At 43.7% G+C, this 20,994-nt stretch overlaps 1 protein-coding gene across 1 annotated transcript in view; it reads right to left on the bottom strand.

Annotated features, from left to right (window-relative positions):
* The window catches only part of NOL10 (nucleolar protein 10), an 83,488-nt gene that overhangs the window by 35,736 nt on the left and 26,758 nt on the right, over positions 1–20,994 (bottom strand). The window contains exon 13 of the mRNA XM_027622632.2: positions 16,692–16,744. Coding sequence (XP_027478433.2) covers positions 16,692–16,744 — 53 coding nt within the window. The remainder of the gene's footprint in view (positions 1–16,691; positions 16,745–20,994) is intronic.

The following is a 20,994-nucleotide window of genomic DNA, read 5'->3' on the forward strand; positions in this document are numbered from 1 at the left end:
AATTCTCAAGAGAAAGGAAAGACCATCTTAATATGGTCCCTGACTTCTTCGAAGTCCACCGCTAGTTACACGGGAGCACCTGCTTCTTCTAGGGGCCCCCTGCTGCGTCTGACCCGGGCAGCCTGGCCTTGCACCCATGTCGCCATTTTATGTTTCCAGTCATGCTACACTTGAAATGCCGGGTCGGCGGTCTAGAGCTCACACCGAGTCTGCAGCGACACGGAGTGCAAGCACTGAGCGTCGATGTCAGCCTTAACGTCCTGCACTTCCCATCTCTTCCTCTCCCAGGTTCCTCACCACGCTAAGAATGTTCAACCTTGATGGCTCCGACTGCGCGCGCACACACATACACCATGCCCCATGGGTGCTGAAGGCACGAGGCCAATTTCACCATATGAGAATGTATTTATCTTCTGGGTCCCACACCTGGTAATGAGCACTCCCCCAGACCTTGTTTTGTCACTTGAGTCCTGCCAAGGGTCACACAGACGGCTGTTGTGTGTTCTCCCGGTTACCGCATCAGTGGTTTCCTGCTTCCATCCCACTTCCTTGCAGGCAAAAGAATTTATTTTTAATTTTTTCAGCACATTCTTACGCTTTCCAATTCTTAATTCTGAAGTCTGTGTAAAAACTAAAGGCATGTTAATATTTAAAAATAGCCAGGGATGGAAACTTGGCAGAAACAAAGGAAGAGTAAATGTTTTAAAATCATATGTGAGATTAAGAGTCTCAAGAAACAAACTGAGGGTTGCTGGAGTGGAGGGGGGCGGGAGGGATGGGGTGGCTGGGTGATGGACAGTGGGGAGGGTGTGTGCTCTGGTGAGCGCTGTGAATTGTGCAAGACTGATGAATCACAGACCTGTACCTCTGAAGCAAGTAATACATTATATGTTAATAAAAATAAATAAATAAAATAAAATCATATGTGCGCTTTTCCTCAAGGTTATACACCTCAACAGTGCTCCTCCAAGAGGATCAAAAAAATATTTTGCCACCATTTAGCAATTACTGTTTATCTACAAGTGCCACACACAGAACTAGGAAATCCTGAGGAAGACATTTCCAATTCAAGCAAAATGAGGTTTCCCATATATCCCTCAAAAAAGCTGAAGGAGAACATTACACTGGCAGAGCAAAGAAGAGTGAAAGAACCCAATGTAGACTCATAATTGAGTAACGTGTGACCAAGCATTAAGTATTTAAGTAACTTTCTACAACCCTAGGTAGAAAGTTTATTTTGGAGTTTAATTATGTGTATTTCCCACCAAGATGAATAACAGGAGTCCCATACACATGACAATATTAAAGGTCCTATCAAGATCTATGCTATGGTGGGAGGGTGTGTATAGAGCATTAATCTTAGTGAAGTCAGGACAGATTCTAAAAACTTCATGTAAAACCTAACTATCGGCAAAAAGAAGAGAGCTTTATAAGAAAAACCCTATACATAATGAAATCTTTAAACTCAGAATGAAAGGAAAGCTATGTGATTTGGCAGCGGGGAGTGAGGAGAGGTAAAATAAGACCTTGTGTTTTTTGTCGTTGTGGGCTTGACTACATAGTCTGTGTTGGCTAGTTTTCAGTCAGAGTATTTTGCGGGGACTGGGTCATTAAGCAAATACTCAGTAGGCATTTTTCATGTGCCTGTTTTAAAGCCTGAGTTATCAAAGACATTTTCAGACATGGGCATTGCCACTTCTGAGCTTACTGTTACATAAAGGAACAGGCAGTCCAGTTGCTAAGGGACTTCTATACAAGATCTTAAAGGAGCACATAGAGAACTCATTTTTCTGTAGGCGGGAGGCTCAGAGGCAGTATTGATCTCTGAGTTGAATTTTGAAGGACTTGTAGGATTTAGCCAGTGAAAAGGTGGAAGGAAGGGTGATGGAATCAGGGAGCTCTTTCCACATGCGGTGAATTGAGAAGAGCCTAGGTTTTCCAGGGGCAAGAGATAAACAAAACCAGGGAGGTACTGGGGCTTAAATCTAAACCTTTTTGTATCATGCTAAAGTCTTCGCTTTTGATTTTAAGTAGAGTGGCATGCCTTTAAAAGGGTTTTACTCAAGGGAATGGGATCAGTCATTTGTGTATCAGATTATTCAGCTTTTAAAGGGGAGTGGCTTTGGAAACAGGCTAGGACGGCTTGTGATTAATGAGGAAAAGTCATGAGGGCTCCATGTAAGCCAGCGGCAGTGGGTGGTGCAGGAGGAGACAGACAGATACAAGCGGTATTAAGGAGGGACATCCTTAGAGCTTGGTGATCCTTGGGAGTAGAGACTAAGGGAGGCAGGGGAACCGAATGGACGGTGGTACCACTCAGTGCTAACTTCAGTTTTAGAAAGGTCAAACTGTCTTGAAGTTCTTTCTCCCGTGTGTGTGAATTAAAACTCTGGAGCTTCAGGCTTGTGTACAAGAGGACTTTTTGGGCAGTGAAACTATTCTGTATGATACGTAACGGTGGATACACGTCATACGGTGGATACACGTCATTAGACATTTGTCAAAACCCACAGAATGGACAACACCAAGAGTGAATCCAAACAACTTTGGATAATAATGATGTGTCAGTGTAGGCTTATCCATTGTAACAAACGTACCAGTCTGGTACGGCATGTTGACAATGGAGGAGAGTGCATCGTGTGTGAATGTGTGTATGGAGTATGTGGGAACTCTCTGTACTTTCCACTCAATCTGGCTGTGAATTTAAAACTGTTCTAAAAAATAAAGTCAATTATGAATGAATGATAGAACCATGTGCAGATACACAAGAAAGGCAGCTCTAAACTTTCTTTCAATATGCCTCACCATTGTTTACACATGATTTGTTTCCAACCAAGAATAATGTTCTGTTCTTCAAGCAGGTCAATACACAGCCTAAAGATATGAGCCAATGTGAAGATCAAATATTCATTTCCATTTAACAATTTTTAACCACCACCTTCTGGAGCAATATAAAGTGCTGGTAGTATAAACCAATCCTACCTCTGCTTCCCCCCACAATTGAAAATACTGAAGCAAAGAGATAAGTAGATGGTGGTTCACTCTATTTCTCTCCTCTTTTATGCATATTTGAAATTTTTCCATAATAAAATTTTCAAAACGAAGTGTCAATATTATCTATTCCTTCATGTGAGCATGTATTCTGTGAGAGCCTGTTAGCTAGCAAACGCCACAACATAAAGTAAACACACAAAAGTCCTGCCCTTGCAGAGCTCACACGAGAACACGTTATCAGAAGACAAGACAAATTTTCTTGGGATTTGAGAACACTGAGTCTAAGTAAGGACTGTGTGTGAGTCCCAGAACTTTGTTTTCGGTATACGTCAAGCCTTTTGAACAAGTGTAGCCCCAAATTCTTGCCTATTTGTATAACTTACCTTCTATTTTTAAGGAGAAAACACGCCAAAAAAAATCAGAGCAGGTAATGGGCATATTAACCAAAGAAACTGCCACATGATTCAAGTGGTCAGGCGTACTCCAAAGCTGAAAACAATCCCTGGTTGTGGACGCTCTATTCTGTCACCACCACCTACGTGACCACACCGACAGGGCACGGAGTACTCGATTTACTTCCAAGTCCACCTTGTCCAGAAGAAGTATGGTAAAGACATCAAACCAGTAAACATCAAGATGACCTAACAGCCAGAGAGCTGGGAGACGAGTCTTTTGGTCTATATCTGATTCAAACTGAGTAGCTAGCACCTGAATAGGAAGTTGTCATTTATTTTCAAGAAAATGGGGCATGCCAGACAAGTAACAGTTTAAGCAAAACCAAACACCATCTGCCATATTAACATAATAAAGCATATGTCACATGACAGGCATCTTAGTCAGAACAAAAATTAACTTTCGAAAATGTGACGGGATGCTCAGAAAGTTGCTGCCTGAGTGTTGCACACGAAGGCTTTCTGTAGGTCTGCCATTCTTATGACCTACTAAGTTGTCATCAGAAATGGAAATGGAGAGGATTTCCATTGTTGGGAAAAATGCCTCACATACTATGTTGCTGCCTGAAAATGTTTAGATTAAAATAGGAAGCCCACATTTCCCCTTGGTAAAGATGCAAACAACTTGTTTGTATTAAAACACTTTATTAGCCACGTGACTTTTGCCTTCACTTCCCATTTCATAGTGATGAATATACAACAGACAAATTACAAACAGCACGCCATGCCTTCTAAAACAATTTCATGCATAAAATAAAATTCAATTACAACAGGTTTGCTGTGAGCTTGGGTTGGAAAGGAAACACACACACACACAGGGCATCTGCTCTGCATTCCTTTCCTTTTGTTCATCAGGAAAAGGTAATTAAAATACACAGGCTTTGGATCCAACTCTTCCACTAACTACAAGTGCCTCACATTTTTTTTCTCCATAAGATTAAGTCTTTTACTTTTTATAAGATATCTTATCCTTCTAGATCTTAAAGGCTTATTAGCTTTATCTTTGAAATGCTTTTCTTGGAGAACAAAATTAAGCGTATGTCCCATTTGCGTTATTATGAATCAAGACATCTGAAAAATATGCATCTTTGGTCTGAAAACTGAACTCAGTTTACAACGAACTGTGTTTTTTCTTCAAATTTGTCTTCTTCTTCCTTGCAGAAGCTCTCAAAGTTCCATCCCCCTCCCTTTTCCTGTACCCTCAGTCACAGACATTCTCCCCTGCAGTCCGACACCCCACCACTTCCTCTACCTCACGCAGGTGCTTTCCTCCATGATCTTACTCTTTCCCTACACCCTAAAAACATGGCTTCTCTAGATGTGCATGACGACACAACTCCTGAGCTCTCTTCTGAGCTTGCTGCAATCCTCAGCCTGTAAAATATTTCTCAGGGAACATTCCCACATTAAGAGCCCCCAGATCACCCCTTCACTGGATCACCTCGTCCTCCACCCCATTCACAGGTGGCGTCACTGCCAACATTCTGCTAGACATTCACCCCTCGGATTTAGAGCAGGAGAGAACTCCCGGGTCTCTTTTTCACAGAGGCTGCCGCTAAGCCCTCTTGCCCATTCTGAACTTGCTGACTGTATTTTAAAAAGCTTTTCCCTTCTCCATCCAAAACATGTAATATTTCTGAAGTTCAATTTCATTGGTTTAACTTCTTATATAGAGATCAGACTCTAAAGTCAAGCAAGTATAACCAAAATTAAATTTGAAAATCCCTTCGGTATAGCCTTCAGGATGTGAAAGAGCACATTTTCCTCAGTGTTGGAACAGGGCAGAAACACTGGGGGACTTAGATCCAGTGGCCTTGTCAAGCCAAAACCAAACAAACAAACAAACAAACCCATCTATTAAAATGATCGGGATTGCACTCAGTGTGGCAGCACTATGGGAGATACGAGGGGAAACAGCTTCGGAAGAAAACAACAGATCCAACAGGCCTTTTCTAGTGGCATTCCTCATCTCGACCATACAACACAAAAACTAATGGACTACTTTCTCATTCTCACAGGAATGACACATATCTAGCACCTTCCTCCACGCAGAGGAGAGAAGGTAACAGATCACATACAGTGGACCCTTCAGGAATTAGGACTGAAGTCTCCTAGTTGAGAAAGGCTCTCTCCCCTTCCCCCCCCCCCCCAGTTCAGTCCAGGACATGTGCCACCGCGTGTGAGGGCCACCCCGTAACTGCCACTATGTGCTCCATCACTCTAGCCCCCAGCACCCTGAGGACTTCTATTTATACTTACGTAAGCCAGGTGAACTTAATTATGGGATTGTGCTATAAATTTAGTGCCTGGCCACTAAGATATTCCCAAATGCAAAGAAAATATAACAAAATATTAGTAAGAATGTCTTTGACTAGTGAGACTGATAGGGTTTTTCCATCTTTTTCCTGATATTTAAACATTTTTAAAAATAGCTATAACTTTTTTTAAAAAGATTTTATTTATTTTTTTGAGAGAGAGAGAAAGAGCACGCACACGGGCAGAGGAAGAGGGACAAGCAGCCTCCCTGCTCAGTGCGGAGCCCAACACGGGGCTTGATCTCACAACCCTGAGATCAGAACTGAGCCAAAACCAAGAGTCAGACGCTCAACCAACTGAGCCATCCAGGTGCCCCAGCTATATATTACTTTTAGGTTCACACACAAAACCCACCTTTTAACTACTCTCCAAGAGTCTATAATGACACAGGGAAATATTAATTAACTGGGGAAAAAGCAAGATATGAAACCACATAATGTTTCAGATTAAAACAGTGGGAAAAATACAGCAGAATGTTAGTATGTTTGTCTTTGGGCAGTAGAGAGATGCTGGATTTTTCTCCTGCTTCTCTTTATTTGCCATTTTCTATAAAAAGCATGCTCTGATGATATAATGGAGGGAAATGGACTTCAGTTTTAAAAATCAGATTTCTTATTTTAGCAACCAGATTTCATCACTGCTTTCTCTTTCAATAGTTAACAGCAAAACTAATGGCATTCAGCTGCTCTTTCTCAACCTGGCATCTTATGTGATGCTACAGACCAGACAATACAAAGTCCTATTTCCGAAATCATTTTCCTAGTTCATACTTACAATTTTACCACAAACTTTTCAGTATATCTCTGTTTTGCTCAAAGCACATTCCTTCGAAAAGCTACATAAAGAGATCTCACATCTGGGAATCTCCACGTGCACATAATGCCAAATATTCTCTGTCACTGGACTCCTTGAATTTCGCTACTGTAAGAAAGTGTAAGAGTCATGATCAGCTGAACAGCCCCAATGTGCCTGGCACGTGATACGTGATCAAATAAATACATCTATTCCTGATAACAGCATTCTTCTTCCATAGTTCAAGAAACTAAGGCTCAGGCGGGGTAAGTAACCCACTCAAGGTCTCGAAATTTGTAAGTGATGAAGTTGGTATTCAAACTCAGGTTAGATTAATTACCAAATTGCAGTTGTTTCCACTCTGCAATGTGGACTGAAGAAATGCCTTCGAGATCCAGCTCTGCCCACCAACTTGTCATCTGACCTTGAACAAGTTAACTTGATTCCTCAGCTATAAATGAAGGAGCTCGACGAGATGACTTTTAAGTTCCCTTCCTTCTCTACTGTTCTGTGCTTCAAAAGCTTCCCCCGTTCCCTTACAGCACACTGAAAATTCCTTTAGTGAGGAAACATAGAGGAAACAATTCAGCAACTACTTGTCCAGCTTATGTTCTGTCTTGTATATCCTTTGTATGCTAGCAAATTCCCCAGGGGGATAGTTTTCTTTGCATCTGGCACTACCTCCCTAAACCAAGCGAATATGTTGCTACTGGCATTATGAAACAGGAATTTCTAACAAAATTACTTCTGTCTAACAGCTCTCTGCCTAAATGAGCATTCTAGCTGAAAATGTGTCTTGTCACTTTTAGGACTGAACACGGACACTAGTGTATTCAGGGCCATTCACCACACACCAGTTGGCCAGAGAGATCTCACATCTGGGAATCTCCAAATATCAAAGGAATGGAACCAAAAGGACTTTCAGTTCTGGCTTTGAATTGAAATGGATCAACTGGACCAATCACGGTCTAGATTCAAACCCACATCTTAGCAGCATGCACAGCACTTCCAGCAACTCCTGCTTAAAAGCACAGGGACGCACAGGGAGAAAAACGAAGGCATTATTTCCAATCTTTAAAACAGAAGAAAAGCCGACTTTTGCACAAATTTCAAAAAGGGTCCAACAAAAGCTAAATGCCCGTACTTTCAATATTTTCCTTTTGTACTCTTCTAGGAAAGAGTTTATCCTCTTAACAGCATCACTATTAAATCTTCTGGACAAGGTATTACTTTTATAAATCTGTCAGCACTCCCAAATACAAAGATTGCATCACTCCAAGATGTTCTGATCTGGCTGATTAGAAGGTACAGTCAGAGCAAAGGAACTGATCTTTATCCTACCGTATAAAAATTATACTCTGGCACTTATGAGCCACGTTCTCCACTTTTGTGATTCAGTAGTGGTAGCAGAAAAAGGCAAATGCAAAATTCTAATTTGGTATAACAGCTAAAAATTAACACTGCCAACCAGCCATCATGGAAGCTGACAATCATTATCTAAGATTCTGCAAATCACAGTCATCACTCTCACACATAACTGTTTTATTAATTTTTCCACACATATTAATTGAATGCCTACAGTGTAATAGGCAATGTTTTAGGTGCTAGAGGTCTAACACTGAAAAAGCCAAAACATGATCCCGAATCCATGTTTTATATTTATAAATTTTATTTTTATATTATTTATATCATGATGAGGAAATACGTAAATTTTTAAGTAGATAAATAGTGAAGGAAGATATTGTGCTTTCACGGAAAACTATGCATGGTCTACAACAGGGGTTGGCAAACTTTTTTCCTAAAGGGCCAGTACATATCACAGGGTCTGTGGGCCATCAGGTCTCTGTGACAATTATTCAACCCTGCCATTTTAGTCAAAAAGCTGCCAAGGACAATACAGACATGAATGGGTGTGCTGTGTTCTAATAAAATGGTTTATAGGGCGCCTGGGTGGCTCAGTTGGTTAAGTGACTGCCTTCGGCTCAGGTCATGATCCCGGAGTCCCGGGATCGAGTCCCACATCAGGCTCCCTGCTCAGCAGGGAGTCTGCTTCCCCCTCTGACCCTCTTGCCTCTCGTGCTCTCTGTCTCTCATTCTCTCTCTCCCAAATAAATAAATAAAATCCTTAAAAAAAAAAAAATGGTTTATAAAAACAGGTGCTGGTGTTTAGTTTGCCAAACCCCTGATCTAGAGCACACCCTTCAAGATGATCAGATTCTGATTTTAGGGAATTTATTTTACAATTCTGTAAATGCAGGCAACTGGCAGCAATGCAAAATACTGTCTATAGACATGCACAGGAATTCTGTCCCGCACAAGTAACCCTCCATGCCTTTGAAAAAGCCGATTTGTGTCCATTTGCACATGCCCAAGTCAACAGAACTTTACTGCATGTAAATATGTGCCTTTTTAGACTTCCTCTTTGATCTGGTATAGCTGTGTCTGGTTCCCTCATTTAATTAACAGGCTAAATAAAAATTTTAACATGTTCGGGGCGCCTGGGTGGCTCAGTTGGTTAAGCGTCTGACTCTTGATTTTGGCTCCAGTTATGATTTCTGGGTCGTGAGATCCAGCCCCATGCCAGGCTCCGTGCTGGACATGGAGCCTGTTTGAGATTCTCTCTCTCTCTCTCTGTGCCCCACCCCCACCCCTGCTCACACTCTCAACCTAAGATAAATAATGTTAGCACATTTATTTGCTATCTATGTGAGAGTCACGATTTAACCGTTTTCTGAAATTATCTTTTAAGTTTTGGAGGTCTCACCAAGATGCACAACAGATTCACAAGACAGAGCCAGGTAAACTCCACCACCTGAGAAGTGCACCTCACACAAGCTACTGAGGCCCAGCCCAGCTCTCCCCCTGACTCCCAGAGGTGAATGGGGGGAGGGGGGGAGCTGAACTCTGCTGACTGTTTTTCTAATTTTAACTTTAATTTTCCTGCCTACTAATTTCATGTGTTGGCTTGGTTCATTTATGTTATTCCCCCTTGGTGGCAGCAATTGTTGGGGATTTGGTTTCATTCTCTATTTGGTGATCTCTGTAAATGGATTAATGGGTTAGAGAGATCTATTCTCTGACGGGTGAGAGAAAATGGAGACTCTGGATTTCTGGCCGTTTTCTGCTTATAGGGCATTTCAAATTATGAAAGGAGTTATGTTAAGCAAAGTGATAAGCCTCTGAAAGGTTTTAAGCAGTAGAGTGATATAATCCAATTTATGTTTGTTTTGTTTCTTATTTTTATATTTTAAATCACTCTGGTGTTACATGGAAAATAGACTGCAAAAGAACTAACAGAAAAAGAAGAGCAGTTAAGAGGCCATCCTGGTAATCCAGATGAAGGGCAGGAGCCACAACACGGGAACACGGCAGGATCTGAACCAAACCAGAAAGAGAGTCAACGGGACAGACGGAGAAGGAGGCATGACATGGAAGGGGGAAGGGAACGAGGCTGGCTTCCGCACTCTGGGCCTAGGTAACCGGGTGGATGGAGGGTCCTCAGCCGAAATGGGAACACATGGAAGGTGTGGGGTAAGGGCCGGGACCTGGGATCAAGAATTCCACTGTGGACCTATCAAATATAATGTGCCTATTAGATCTCCAAGCGGAGAACCCAAATAGGTTAGTGGATACCTAACTGTAGCTCAGAGAAAGACAGACTAGATACGGAAAGTTGGAAGTTATCAGCATTCAGGTGTCAGAGAAATCCTACGGACAGACGAGCTCCTGAGGGAAAGAATATAAAGTGACAAGGACTAACATTTGAAGGTCAAGAGGAAAGAGGTGAGGTCCAAGCCCTGGGCCACACACAGAAGGAGCAACCAAAGATGGCTGAGAAGGGTCAACTGGACAACAGGAGGAAAACCCAAGAGAATATGGTGTTCTAGAAGTGTTTCAAAGAGGTCTGGTTGGCTGTGTCATGTGCTATTTAGAGATAAAGTTAAGTGATCTGTATGTGAGATCCACGTTAAGGAAGCAAGGGCACTTGATCGTTCGTACAGCTGACTCTCCAGGAAAGCAGCACTTTCTCGGTTGGCCAAAATTCTCTCTGCTGTCTGCTTTGTTTCTAGAGATTATAAATTATGGAACAAATCCGTCATTCACCATTTTGCCCCCAGGTATATGCTGTGATTATGAGACAGAAAGAAGACCAAGTCTTTAACCCTAAACTTTAAGATTAAAACAGGGAAGGTAACATCTACAGAGAAAGGAGACCTAAAATATCTATACAAAATGGAGAGTGATAATTGGGGCCTGATCCCCCGATGATATTCCTGTCACTGCACCTGGTCCTCTCTTCCACAGCACTTAGCTACACACTTGTTTACCACCACCCTCCCCTAGATTGTGAACTCACAAAGGCAGGGTAGGAAGACAGTTGCATTCACCGACACATTCCTGCGTCCAAGCACATGCTCAGTATATTATTGCTGAACAAACAGAAGCACCAGTCTCCTCCATTTACTTTTATAACACAGGAAAAGACAAAAAGGCCAACAGAAAAAGAGTAAAAGAGTCACCCACCTAAGAATTTTAAGCACTTACTTTTCAGACACTGTCAAGTCTAACATAATATAACTTTATTTACAATTTGGATAGCCGATAAAAATATGTTGTCTTCTTAAGAGGTGAAGGTAAGGAGTAATTGTTAGGAAGCACTCTCTGGCTATGTTCCTAAGTCTTCTGGAAAATTATGCCAAAGCACCCCAGAGCAGTAATATTTGAAATCCTGGACTTAAAAAAAAAGACGCCATATCTGAGAGTGTGGCCACATAGCAATGAACAAGTATCCAGAAATACATCTGTACCAATCTGACAGAGTGATTGAGTTCAGAACTAGACTAACAAATTCAATCTGCCACAGACAGAGCAGGCAAAATCATTTGTACTGAAATTTCTTTGTTTGGGTCACAAAAGTCTATCAAGCAGAAAATACTGAGGAGAAAACTCCAGTACCCATTTTTAATCCTCTGCTGGAGCAACAACCCAATGCGCCCAAATGCAAGCATTCATATGGTGACTAGAAAGTTTTCACACCACGTTCTAAGAGTGACTTCCAAATGCTACAACTGAGTGATTTCAAAAGCACTGACCACCCCCCCCCCCAAAACCAGGCAATACTCACTGACAGTATGCCTCCCTGAGGACCACAGCACAGACGTTTGACCCAAACCAGTGACTAAGGCCCTACGAAGACAGGAGCACATGAACCCAGTGATAGTATTAGAGCCTCGTGGCTCTACCACAGGCCTTTCCAGATTAGTGATAACTCAATGAAGTGAAGAGACTTACACTCATTCTTTAGTTTGAGCCTTTTATTACATTTCACAACTAAAAAATGTTTTATTTCCCTTGGCTTTTCATGCCTTTCTGAAGATGTGTGTGTGTGTGTGTGTGTTTATGTTTTTATAATTAAATGAAGCAAGTATTCTTGAGCGTTTATGCTTCTTAACACCTAGTTATCTCTATTTGCAAAGACAGAGTTTTATGGGTTTTATGCATTATGCTGGCTGAGTTCCAGTGCTATTTCTCAACAGAAACAAAAGTGCTAGTGCAGGTTAAATATCATCCTTTATGTTTTTATTTGAATATTGTTTTTATTTGTAATATTTCAAATTGTGGACTTATAATATTCGAAATCCTGCCCCATTTTCAGGTACTTTGGCTCCAAAAATACTTTCCAAATTTAAAACATACCTTTAAATAGTGAATGTTAAAATATTTACTGCTTGGCTGATTTTTTACGAATAATAAAAACATTTCAATAAAACAATAGTTGTCTTTCTTCCTACGAAAGTGTTTTAAAATACTTAACTACCAATATTGATTATTGGGTTCAGTGACACTGCATATAATCTTTATAGTGGCTTAAATTTACATGCTTTATTTTTTTGTTTGTTTTGGGGTTTTTTGTTTTTTTTTTTGAGGGGTCTGAGCGGGAGAGGGAGAGGAGGAGAGAGACTCTCAAGCAGGCTCTATGCCCAGTACGGAGCCCAATGTGGGGCTCGGATCTCATGACCCTGAGTTCATGACCTGAGCCAAAATCAAGAGTCGGACACTTAACTGACGGAGCCACCCAGGTGCCCCTACATGTTCTAAAAATAGATCTTTAATTGACTTTTATTCTTCTAAACCAAATAGCTTCCTAAACAAATAATGATGCATTTTCCTTTTACATTTTTCCTCAAGGTTACACATCCATACATATTATCAAGCGTGCAATCAACTATCCAGTCGTGAGGGGTTTCAGGAGCTCCTGACACACTGGGGGCTTGAAACTTGCTCCAACAGAAACAATATTAACCACACTGGCTGGGTTTTGAGTTGGGTGCCACAGAACACTTGGACTCCCTCTAGAATCCACACAGTTGCCAAAGGTTTAATTATAAAAAAAAAACTACTCTAAGATTAAATTACATTGCAGAGGAAAACCAAACCTAAAAAACTATTCCTGGCATTGGTGTCAGAAGCTGCAGTTGAATTAGACAGTGGAATTTAAAATGCAAACAAACAGGCAAAATAACACTTCCTGGTCTCTGAGAGGGGGGAAAAAAGGAATGTACTGAAAAAACAGGGAAAGGGCTGGAGAAAACCCACCTGGCCATGAAAGACTGGTTAGATATGGGGTTCCGTACGCAGCAAAGTGTATACATCAGGAATTACATCTAATCTATAAAGACTTCAAGAATTCAAGAAAATGGTATCAGAGACACAAAACTTAAACTAAAAGAACATTAAGCGGTCTTCCTTTTTTAGTACAGGCCCAAAGTGGGGGGAAAAAGAGCTTTCATACCTGATTTATAAGATGTTAAAACAAATCACAATGCAAACCTCCTAAATTTGGCACGAATTGTATATTAAAAACATACTTCCCCGGTTTTATAAGCCTCAAACAAACCGCTGTGCCAAATATCAGCTTGGTAAGTTTGATAAAATCTTATGAAAAATGGCAGGCTTTCAGACCCCTGGGCTCTCTCCTTGCTCTGAAGGAGTCTTACAAAAGAACAGGTTCCAAGTAAAGGCGAGGGCACTGTAAAAGCTCATGCAGCTCAGGGTAAAAAGGCAGGTCAGGAAGGAGCACTGAGTACAAGTCCCAGCACAGTGCCGAGCTGGGCAAGGATGCCGGGCTCCCACTGCCGGCACATGCAGCCACCTGGGAGCGGTCCCCGTGGGCTTTCTTCACAGCCCTGGTTAACTCCAAGCTACAAGGCAGAAACTAAACAGGTCTTCTAAGATAGGCTAACATTTGCCACAAAAGCAGTTTCTCACCACCTGCCTAGCACTAGCCCTTCTCATTCATGTTAATTAAAGTCCCTATTACTTGGGGAAAAAAATGCCCGCCCCGAGAGAGAGAGAGAGAGAGAGAGAGAGAGAGAGAGAAGTGAATAATGGGTCTCCTACAGGTCTAAGATGATATAAATGTCACAGGCCAGGCAATGAAAACGAATGCAGATAGCCGGGGGGACGGGTGACAGAGGGGACAGAGAGTGCGCTCGTGGGGAGCACAGAGCAATAGATGGAAGTGCTGCTCAGCGTCCCGCACACCTACAAACAATGTCACACTGTGTGCTAAGGACACTGCAATTAATATGAAAGCAAAGCAACAGACAACTAAAAATGTGTTAGGTAATTTTAATGCCTTTCTGAAGTTAACTGAAGAAACCAGGTACAAATTTGTATACAAAATACGACTTCTCACCAGCAACATCACAACCAAAAAATACTACATCCTAGTATTAATAGTGTTTTTAATACTATCAAGGGGAAATGGGTGGTTTTTATTGCCTTATACTTCGTAGAACACTTGGAATAAATAGAAACATGATACATTGTTCGTCTAATCAAAAAAGTTGCGTGCTTGTTCCTTTTAAAGATCGTTTTACAAAATGTAGACGAGGACACCAAAGGGATGATCATTTTCCCTATTCCCTCCCTCTCCCTCCCCGTCCACCCGTCCCTCAAGCAGGAAAAGGGCTGCAGTCTCGGGTCTCCCCTCTCTCTTACTCCCCGTGTCCCATCAGCGGCCAAGCCCATCTTCCGATCCGGTCCCCACTGCCCCCCGTGGAGCACAGACGGGTGAGGGGGCCTTAGCGCACAAGCACTCGGGATGCCCCCCCCCCCCCGGCTCCACAGCAAGCGGCTCTGGGCTCTGAGGCCTGTGGGTCCTTATCCACTTAGCGGGCCTCCTGATGCGGCCCTCCTTCCCCTAACCAGCCCCCTCCACTGGTTGATTCTCCATACATGGAGACCCACGATCCAGGACAACACCACCCTAGGGGCAAGCGCCGAAGACCAAAGCACAGAAAGCACTCTGGAGAGGAAGACAGAGAGAGACCTCTCTCAGGACGAGAGGTAACATTTAGGAGGTGAGCTGACTGATTCTGTCTCGCTTGAGGACTACGTCACACTGGACTGAGGCTACGCGTTTCTCATGACCCATACAAGCCTTCATCAGTAAACACCTCGGAGACATGCCATCTGGCAACACAAGGATAACAAATCTCTGCAATTACTACTGGCCAGTTCAACCTTGTCTCAAGTTATCCCAGAGCTCCAAAGGCTACACCCACCAAAAAGGGAAGGCACAGGTGGCAGGGGTACCGTCATCTCTCCCGTATGTGGCTACGGCATATTCTTAGGAGACCCCGTCTAAGCCGTTCTCCTTGTGGCAGCCGAAACAGTCCTTCCCAAATGCACTCCCCCGCTTAAAGCCCATCCAGGCCTCCCGGCCTAACATGCCCACCTGGCTTACCAGACCTCCGCCATCTGGCTCTTGACCCCCATCTCTCTCTCTCTGTGCCTAAGCCATGTGGCTTGCTTCCTCCCTGGTGTCTGCGCACTGTTCCCTCTACTTCTAAGATCTCTCTCCCGCCCTGTACCCTGCCCTCTCTATCTGGTGTACGTAACCATCCTCCAGGTCTCTCCTAGGAAGCCCATCCCCACCAGCAGACTTCTGAGTACCCTCCGCACCTCGCCCCAGATCCCAGCCCCACGCCGGGTGGTGCAGCTCCCCTCCTGAGTGCTCCAGAGCACCCTCTTTCCTCCCATGACAGCCCTTCTCATGCCGGGCTCGAACTGCCTCCTTTCTTCACTCCCTGCCAGTGAACTCCTTTGAGGAAAGGGGCAGTGTTCTCTCTACACACCATCACCCTGCTGGCATTCAGTATCGGACCTGACTCGCAGGTGATGCAATCAAGACGGACAAACTGACAGGAATACAGAAAGAGTATAGGAGAGGCTGGGGAAAATGGAACAAGTGACAACTTAGAAAAACATAAAAGTTTGCTGCTGGAATGGTCTTCGTTTCACTAACAGCCAAAAGAAGTATCTCAAAGTGCTTTCAACAATTTACAAGTTTCCTGAAACCACAGAGCATCAACATCCACCATTGGGGAAATACACCATTAAGCTATTTGAGAAGGACTATCGTAAATATGAAGAACTTTCCCAACTGGAGGCTGACAGCAGCTACAGAGTTTACCTCCCCGAAGTCCTGCTCTGCAACACTCCTCACCCCCACCCTCTTCTCCCCAAATCTCAGAAAGGGAGCTGTTTACCGGCCGCAAAGTAATCTAGTGCCAACTCTGTCCTACGCGGTTTTCGATTTAGGAGATCCTACGTCCCCATGTCTCTTTCTTCCTGTAATCTAAAGGGTAAAGGCAAGGAAGCCCCTGTCATATGCAAGAGAATGCTTGAAGGAAGAATAAAAGGCCAGGCCAGTGACCGCAGGCCGCCACTGACCAGGCCCATCTGAGTTTCCTCAGGCGGAACTTACTTGTAAGAGAAACAAGATGACTGAAGAGCACCAGGCTGTTGGTTTAGAATCAGACATACTGATCACTAACAGCTTAAAGCTCAAGATTCTGAAATACTTGGAAACAGAAACCAAATGTAAATCTGAAGAACAAAGACTAATTCCTAATGTCTGTTTTAATGTGATAGGAAGCAGTTTCCCATAAAAGAATGGTGAAGCATTATTTTCCGAGCTCCAGGAAACAGAGTGAAACTACAAGTGAGTCCACTATGTTTAATTTATACAACCGCATGCAGACCCAAAGGCCTTCAATATAACCGGTTTAAAAATAAACTGTCTTTGCTTATCCTATTTTTACCGTAACTACTATTCGTATTACTTACCGGAATGTAATAGATGCCCATCTTGGGGGTTTCGTTGGCAGTAAGAAGCATCCCTAAAAATAAACACAACGAAACGGTAAACACAAGGGGAAGAAAAAGGTGCCCTTTTCCTTTTGTTTTACACTTGGAAATGTTCCGGGTGCTCAGAAGACGGCACATGGCAGAACAGCTGGGCCTAGAGGCCGGGCACCCTGGGAATCAGGTCATGGGCTTCAGTCTTGATCCTCCTAGATGGGGCACCTTAAGTACCATGAAGACCAGCTTCCCCACCTGCAAAATGCTCAAGCTGTACTAGTCAAGTAAATAAGCAGTTTCCGCTATGTGCTCAGGTTGACATCAAGTTCGCCATTATCTTTAAGGGGGAGAGTTTGACACTTCAGACACATAAACAAAACGTAGTTCGGGTGCAATATTTATAATAATAATAACAATAATGATAATAATAAAGAAGTTAAGAAAAAAAGCCTTCTTTCTGTTAATCAGGAATCAAAGAACCAAGGCAAAGCAACTCCCACAAAATGTCACAGCAAAGTAGTTCCTAAGGTTTGCATTAAGCTTCACACCTGAATTGCAAACAAAACAATGGACTTAAAGGGAAACGCTATCGCTGTGGCTACACCAGGAAAGACCTATACGGCATCTAACAGCCCTTACTCTACCCAATTAACTCACTACCAAGGGAATTTGAACAGACTCAACTAACAGATCCGAATTTTAAGAAAGCAGAACTGAAGTATGGGAAAAGCTCCTGGCATTTGGTGAAGGCATCCCCTTAACCATTGGAGAAACAGCACCCAGTGACCCCATGATTCCTGTTCCAGTTTTGTTCTCTGCTCTCTGCCACATCTGCAACCTTCTCCTCCCCACAAGCCTCCCGAAGCAACGCCAGTCTTCCCAGCCCCTGTTCCAGAATGACGCACTTTCCACACAACTGAAATCAGCAACCGTCTGGGGAGTTCTTTACAACTTACTAAGTGCCTTCACAGATATTACCTTGGTGAACATGCAACAAGTCTCTGAAATAAGAAATAACAACATCCTTCATTTTACAGATGAAAAAAAAAAAGTTCAAAGGGACCGAGTGCCCTGTCACAAACTAGAGGATTTTAGAGACAAACCTTCTCCTACACTTTTTAGACACAATGAAAGAGGTCGTTGTGGGGACCGAGGAGGCAGATTACAACCAAAAAAAGGTTCTTGCCGAAGATATACTCTAAGTCTGGCTTCACCGGCTCGACTCTGAACACGGATCATTCAACAATGAGCATTCCACAAGGAAACGCAATCACACCAACCCAACAAACCAGAGAGAAGGCTCTAATCTAATTACCCCCAAAGAACCCAGACTAGACAAAGCAGGCTGTTTTCACAATGGAATAGGATCTCACCTGACCATATATGAACACTGATACAAGCTGACCTCCTACCAAACTAAAGTGGGGAAGGTCAGGACTGAAACCAATTATGAATGAGAAAGAAAAACAGGCAACCTCACAAAGCCCAAGAACAAAAAGCCGAAAAAAATTAAATCCATTAAATCAGTAAAAGAAAGCTAGTTCAGCTGAAATTAAGATGATCATAGGCAAGAGAGGAGAAGAGTGTGAGGCACTGTGCCAGGAACTTTGCTTTCAGATAACAACGTGTCCTCAGAAAGTTAGATGATTTGCTCAAGGTCACCACACAGCTAAGGAGAGAAGCTGATATTCTACCGATTCCAAAGCCCATGGAACGTAGGGCTCTCCAACCACAATCACAACTAAGAAAAAAATGAAAAGCCTTCTTGCAAATAATAAAAAATTTCAAAAGTACAAGTATAAACACCATACAAGAAGAAAAATGTTAATATAATGTCAACCGGAAAGCAAAAGACAACTGTACATACAGTGTGAGGACCACGACTCAAAACATATGAACATAAGATGAATACGAGAATTCTCTCGTGGAAACAGTAACAGTACTTGGGAAGAAATGGTGGAATTATGAATGGTTTTTCCTCCCCAGTTTCCTTCATAGTGATGCTTATTACAATTTCTTTTTTTAAGATTTATTTGACAGGGGGGTGGGAGGGGAGAGGCGCACAAGCAGGGGGAGCGGGAGAGGGAGAAGCAAGCTCCCGGCTGAGCAGGGAGCCCAATGCGGGGCTCGATCCCAGGATCATGACCTGAGCGGAAGGCAGACGCTTAACCGACTGAGCCACCCAGGCGCCCCACTTACTGTATTTCAACAATGACAATATCAATTTTGAAAGAGAGGGAGACGCTCAGTGCCTAGAGTCAGAAGAACCCGCCACCTCGAGTCTGATACCGCCGTAGCGAGTGCTACCCAGTGTGCTGTGCGGCCTCACGGGACAGCCACAGAGAATTGGATAGAATAGCAGGGCCCTCCCAGGAAGCGCGCACACATCGATTCTCAGCTGCGTGTGCTGCAGGGTTCTAAAGGATCCACTGAGGCTCAGAGTTCAAAATCCGAAACGGTGTTCTCTGCCAGTGCTACTCAGTCCACTCCCCGCGCCAGTGTGCAAACTGGGCCCCAGCCCGGCGGGAAGTGTAGGAACGGAAGGGAAGAATTTAGAAACCCCTGTAGCCTTGTGATGTTGTCTTTTCCTTGTAATTCATTTTTATTACGTTTAGGAAAGTATCGGGCTGCCGTGGGTTGGAAACTTCAACACAAAGGAAAGACAAGACCTCAGTCCTTCAGACACACGTGCACCAGACGCCGGCAGCGGTCACAGTCGTGAACAGCGCGGAGCAGCCAGCCTGTGTGTGCGGGACCGCGCCCGAGAGGAGACCCCCCCCCACCCCATGTCGGTGTGGAGCGTGCGGCTTTCCCCCTCCCAGTGCGGACAGTCTCCGGAGCCTGGACGGCAGCTGAGACCCACACGGGTACATGACAGGACCACTCGGCCTCAGTCCGGGCTTTCTGGGCGGAAAGCGCATCTTCTCTGTCCCCGTGATTCGACGCCCGCGAGGGCGCCACCGGCCCGCACGCGGCTGCCCAACGCCGCGGAGACGCTGGAGCCAGGCTGAATGAGCAACACAAGCAGGACGGAGGAAGGAGCCAGGAAGGCAGCACTATTTCTCAATATTCTGAGCCACCTCCGTATGAGAGAAACATGACAAAACAGTAAAGGTGATTCGGCTTTAATTACTTCAAAATGAGTAAGTGAGAAGATAAAGAAAGAAGAAAGTGTTAGCTTTTCTAAAATATGATTAAGCTCACGATGATTAAGCACAAAGCAGCAAGAGCGGCGTTAAAGGGAACGGAGCAGCACGAGGGAAAGCAGCAAAGCGCGTGAATCAAGCCTGCTCACATCCAAACCCCAAGGCGGCAGCCGGGCTACTTGTCCTACTATGCCTGCCAGCTTAGGAAATAAATTATTTGGCTATTTTTTGTGTTTGGTTCACTTCTTATAAGTTATATGGCAGTCAACTTGTTCTTCTGGCCAAAACATCACCCTTAACATTTTTACCGCTCAGAAAAAGTGCACTTTGCAACGAAGAGATCTCATGATCTCCCTAACCGGGGGAGTATGAAAACCAGCCACACAAATCCAGGGTGAGGGACATTCTCTGAGACTACCGACCTGATCCTGGAAAAGTCCATGTCATGGAGAAGGCCAAAAAAAAAAAAAAAAAAAGACGGCGGTTGGGCGGGGGGGGGGGGCTGTAACGGCTGTTACAACTGAAAGAAACTAAACATGGCCACACCTCCAAGTAACACACAGCCCTGAATACAGCCTGGTTCCAAACAATAGGCTATGAAAGACATCTGGGGGACAATGGGGAATGTGAGAATGGACTGGAGGTCTACTAGGAACTTAAGAGTTATTAGATGGGCTGGTGGCACGCGGACTCCTAGAGGAACGTCCCTACTCCAACAAGACAGACGCGGCACTCCGCAGCCAACTGCAATACCTCGCACCTCAGCAGCATCCTACACTGGGAAATATCCCCAAGTCTGGGCCAGCACCATGCGAAAGAAATATTATGCCAGCCACGCATGGGATTTTATGTTTTCTAGTAGACACATTTAAAAAAAATTTTTTTAAACAGGTAAAAATGAATTTTAATAGATCTTATTAACCCAGTATGTCCGAAATATTTTCACATAAAAAAATTAAAGGTCTATTTCACTTTTTTTTTTAGAAAGAGAGCATGCCCGCATGTGTATAGGCACATGCACACGAGCAGGGGGGGAGGGCCAGGGAGGGCCAGAAGGCAAGGCAGAGAGAAAATCCTAAGCAGGCTCCACGCCAGCATAGAGCCAGATGCAGGGCTCAATCTCACGACCCTGAGATTAGGAC

Source organism: Zalophus californianus, chromosome 8, assembly GCF_009762305.2.
Source record: "Zalophus californianus isolate mZalCal1 chromosome 8, mZalCal1.pri.v2, whole genome shotgun sequence".
Taxonomy (NCBI): domain Eukaryota; kingdom Metazoa; phylum Chordata; class Mammalia; order Carnivora; family Otariidae; genus Zalophus; species Zalophus californianus.